The sequence below is a fragment of the Raphanus sativus genome, chromosome 5, assembly GCF_000801105.2.
Source record: "Raphanus sativus cultivar WK10039 chromosome 5, ASM80110v3, whole genome shotgun sequence".
In the NCBI taxonomy this organism is placed as follows: Eukaryota; Viridiplantae; Streptophyta; class Magnoliopsida; order Brassicales; family Brassicaceae; genus Raphanus; species Raphanus sativus.
In genome coordinates, this window is record NC_079515.1 from 13,398,611 (window position 1) to 13,403,455 (window position 4,845).

General features: G+C 35.2%; 2 protein-coding genes across 2 annotated transcripts; one reads left to right on the plus strand and one right to left on the minus strand.

Annotated features, from left to right (window-relative positions):
* Positions 1-234: 234 nt before the first annotated feature.
* Positions 235-1,779, plus strand: LOC108859244 (uncharacterized). Its single transcript, XM_018633131.2, has 4 exons — positions 235-417; positions 913-1,189; positions 1,278-1,466; positions 1,545-1,779. The coding sequence occupies exons 2-4, from the start codon at positions 941-943 to the stop codon at positions 1,626-1,628; spliced, it is 522 nt and encodes a 173-aa protein (XP_018488633.1). The 5' UTR covers positions 235-417; positions 913-940; the 3' UTR covers positions 1,629-1,779.
* A 262-nt stretch (positions 1,780-2,041) lies between these two features.
* LOC108856921 (uncharacterized) lies at positions 2,042-3,702 on the minus strand. The gene is made up of 5 exons (XM_018630824.2): positions 3,255-3,702; positions 3,031-3,176; positions 2,704-2,962; positions 2,536-2,618; positions 2,042-2,456 (listed from the first exon to the last, which is right to left on the minus strand). The coding sequence occupies exons 1-5, from the start codon at positions 3,594-3,596 to the stop codon at positions 2,318-2,320; spliced, it is 969 nt and encodes a 322-aa protein (XP_018486326.1). The 5' UTR covers positions 3,597-3,702; the 3' UTR covers positions 2,042-2,317.
* Between the last annotated feature and the right edge of the window lie 1,143 nt (positions 3,703-4,845).

The following is a 4,845-nucleotide window of genomic DNA, read 5'->3' on the forward strand; positions in this document are numbered from 1 at the left end:
CATCGGAGCCGGCGCTACCATCTCCCTTGCATTGTGCCATGCTTGACATTCAGACTCTGCATATACTCATAAATTGATATGTGATACTTTACCAGATGAAAATATATGTGGAATAGTTGTCACAGAGATGAATAATCACCAACTATAATATTTACAGATTTTTGCTTGAATTTTTAGGTTTGAAATATTTTTTTACCGAAGTTCTAGTATTAAAAGACCTCGACTGAAATATAACTGTAGCAAAATGGAATAAAAACTGCGAGTCCAAAACAAAAACCAAACAAGTTTGTTTCCTAATTCAGAAGAAACTATAAGTTGTCATTAGGGATTCAGGACATAGAGAAAAACGAAGAAGAGCAAGTCGTCTTTGGCGACCGTAAAGACAGTATCTTTGTCTTCCCAATCCTTGTTGATCTGGTACGCTTTCACATCTGAAATCTCGTAATCCTCTTGCCAAAGCATTTAGATCATCGACTTCATTGTTCCTGCTTATAATAATGTTGTCTACCCACCCATATCGATTTCCCTTCACTCCTGATTGTACAAATGCTGAATCTATCATAGTGTCATGTCGAATAAAATCTGCACGCTAAGTGTTCGTCAAAATGCCATAAAGAAACTTATATATCTATGCGTCTAGTCTTCTTGCTACCTACCGTGGATTGTTCTGATTAGGTTTATAAAGATTCTTAGATCCCCAAGTGTATCGGTTGAGTTACGTATAGGCTCCTCTGTATCATTTTGACTGACGTTGGGTGTGCTTTGTAAGAGGACTTACTGAACCAAGTTTGTATGCTAAGCTGTTCCAAATGAAAGTTCATTTCTGCTTGGTGCTTTTCGTGCTTGTTTGTGGTTACATCATTTCATTTTGGCTAAGATGTGTTTTTTTTTCTTTCTCTTCTTCTTTGGCAGAGATAGAAGATCGCTGTTGCTTGTTACGATGTCTAGGCAGAGTCAGTTATTTACACTGCTTAAGAGAAGGTTTCATTCACCTTCGTCTAGCGATGCCCCAACGGAGACCTTAAGGAAAAAACTAACTGATTTGCAAAAAAGCAAGAAACGAAGGAACCCGATAAAGAATCAGTTTCTCGTCGAGGTTCCAGAATCGAGATCGTATTTGGACACGGCAACGATGCCTATGTTCCTAGCCGTGGTCGGTATTGCATTGTTTGCAAAAGTGTTAATGATGGTACATTCTTCTTTCTTCTTCTGTCAATGACTTTAGCAGCTCGTTACTGATCTGCTATGCTGATTCTTCATTGTTGGTTTGTTGCAAGATTGATGATTCGAAATCTCAAGAAATGATTGAACGGAAGATAAAGAATGCACCAGAAGGGCAGGGCACAGTGCGGATGATCGAGCGTGAGGAGTGGGATGAGTTTAGAGAAGTAAGGCCAAGAACACCTTTTGAGTCCAAGCTTGCTCGCCCAAACGCACAGATAAGAACTGGAGAGCCTGTGCGCAAGGTAAACCAAAAAGGAAAATAGCCTCTTTCGAACCATCAAGACTCTTAACCATATTTTGCTTCTTTTTTTTTTAATCAGGATGACTTGAAGAACTGGACGATAGACGTGCTAACAAATGCACTTTCACGAACTGAAGAAAGTGTTCGTCGCGGTTCCAGTTGATTTTGATTTATTTTTCTCAGTATTATATATCCTGAGAACCTAGTAGTCAAGAAAAGTTTTCTTATGTGTGTATCATTTGTGTTTGGTAATAAAGTGGCAAAACTTATCTGGATGCTTCCATGTCGGAATCAAAATAGCTTCTTAAAATTCACGTATTCCATCAAAAAATTGATTGAACTTCAATCAAAAAACTACTTTGTTTGCGTTTAAGGCAGTCTAAATGGTAGAACTTAGAAGATAACATCTAACAAAATGTCGGAAATAAAGAGCAGCGAGTGATAATTTTAAGGGGTGGGCAAAATTACTGAACAATGAAATAAGGGATGATATGATAAAATCTTCTTAAGTAAAGATTAAGTTGCTGCCGGAGTCAGGCTTGGACATCAGAGTCAGGACTAGTAACACAGAGCAAATGAAGGTCAAGTTCAAAGATGAACTCTAGAAGTTGTTTGCCTAATATATATATATAACTTTTGACAATTTTGGGTTTGACTTTCCTTTCATTAACATTTATAGAAAACTTTGTCAGTTCTCTCCCTTGTAATACAATATTTCTCATTCTAACTCCATCAAATAACAGGGCAACCTTTAGAGGGCAACAAAAGGGAGTAAAAACCCATTGTGGATACCGAATCTAAAAATATGCAAGGAGCTGAAATAGTCATCAACAAAATCCAATCGTGATGTTGCTATTGATTTGGGTCAGAAGATGATGCAGAATCTGTGGGAGCCGTTGTCTCTGACAATGCTGGTCGTAAGAGAAGATACAGAGAAGGTCCCAAGAATGGCACCACGGATACAGGTAACAGCCAACGGCCTTTATCAAACCTGAAAATAAAGCAGTCCCGTTAAGGTTAAAAAAAAATGCAAACAGTTTTTTTAAGCAAAACCCAGTACGGTGACTCACCATTTTCTGGCGGTCATGTCATTGTAAACCCAAAACGGAGCAAAAGCAGAGAGTAAGCAGAAATCTAGACTCGTGACATGTATCTGCATTTTTTTTTTAAACAAGGATTACATTATGTCCATGAGAAAGAGGAAAAGAGATTATGATGACTTGATTTCTCTGACTTACGAATTTGCTCTCACGAAAGTACTGATAAAACTCTTTCAAGTCACCGGGGTTACCAACTACAGAGTAAAGAATTAAACCCAGGCCTGCAACAAGAGTTACCCCAGCAGTTACTTTTGATTCCAGAACATTGAAAGGCCATTTTGTAAGCTCAGACTCTGAGATAGGAGGAGAAGGTGGATTCCACAGTGCAAAATAAGGTAGCAAAGCGTAGACGCCACCAAAGAAGGAAAGCACCACGAAAGGCCACGCCTGAGTTTTACTGTCGAACGAAACTAACCATTAGCGTTATAAGCCATTTGAAAGATTATTTATTATTATTATTATTACCTTCGACCAGTGGGAAGCAAGAGCATAGCGTACAACACAGGCCATAAACCCATTATATACCATAAACCAACAAGGATCTGGTTCATTCTAAAACCATCATCGCCTTTCAAATTCAACAGCTTTTTCAGAAAGTACAAGTCTTGTGTCTGCAAAAGAGAAAAAAAAAACAAATCTAATATCAATTTGCGAAATTGGAAATTGAGAAAGAGTGAAGAATTACTTACTGGGGTTTGATCAGGAGCAAGGTTGAAGCAATAGTAAAGAAGAGCACCCCAGAGAGCGAAAAGCAATACAGAGCTCGTCCAGTCTCTTCCTTCATCTTGAATTTCAGTCTTGTCTGGATCTGGGTTGTTTAGTGAGCTTCTGCACACATGGAAATGGAAGAGACCTTTCTTCTTCTCGTGCTTCGTGAATTGCCATCTGTTGTTGCCAAGGAGAATTCTAGGAGCTCTTGATTGGACAAGGGTGAGGTTTAGGGGTTGCCTTAGGGATTGGGCTTTTCTGGAGGGTTTTAGATGAGGAAAGCGAGAGAAGTTGCAGGAGATGAGGTTAATACTCTCCAACATTTTTTTTCTTCTAACGATAAGGCTTACATGAAACGCCTTAACCCAAATCCTTTCATGTGGTAAGACTTTCGTCTCGAGTCTCCACCATTTGCCCTTGCGGTCTTACCAAACATTTAAACAGGTTTTTTTATCTGTGCTATTAAAACAAATCATTTCTGTTTTCTTATTATTTATTTATTTAAAATACAATTTACCTAAAAAAACTTTATTTATCTAAAGAAAATTTTTAAGTTGATCAAAAAAAAATCTAAAGAAATTTTAATTCTCATTGGCATTTTAGTTATAAACTAGATCTCGATCCACAACCGCGTGAGTGTTCGTTTTCATTTACTTTTATATAAATATTTTTTTTTCAATTTTATGCCGGTATATATTATTATATATATATGAGGTGTGTCTATCAATTTTTAAAACATAATAATTTTACGGTATATTTTTTTTTCATTGAATAATTTGTTTTTACCTTTCACGTGTATTTGTATCTTCTTCTATATATATTTTAGATTATTATTTATTATTGAAATCGTAAATATATATAAAGATTGGTAAAATATTGTTTTATTATCATCTTTAAAGATATTATAACATTTTACAAAATTAGAAAGTTTTTAAAAAATTAAACTTTTAGCTTCATAGATTTATATTATCGAGAAAATAATTAAACATTTAGTTTTTTCTTAATTTTTAAAATAAACTATATAGTTGTAAATTTGTTTTCATTGGTTAAAGGTAATATAGATTAATCATTGTTAGATAATGTTGATATTTTTATTTAAAAAAAAAATTAGAAAGTTAACATCGAGAAATATGTAAATAATTAACACTAGGTGGCCGGTCCGCACCATGTGCGGACATTGTACATATTCAAATTATTCGGGTAGAGCTGGATCTGCGGGTCGACCCGTCCCACCCGCTCCACCAACCAGCGGGTCACCTAGTTTTTATTGACTCATAATTTCGATCCGCATGACCCGCAATGAAAGATTGAAATACCCTCACTCGTCTCTCACAAATTTGCGGGTAATCCGCAGGTTAAATTTTAATAAAATCATTATTTTAATTATATTTTAATAATATTCTAATTATATTTAATTATATTTTAATTATATTTTAATTATATTTTAATTATATATTAATTATTTTGTAATAGAATAGTTAAAATTATATATTTAATTTGCATAATGAAATTGTTTAAGGAAAAATATTATATTTGTATTGTCATAAAATGATATGAACCACGGGGTGGTGG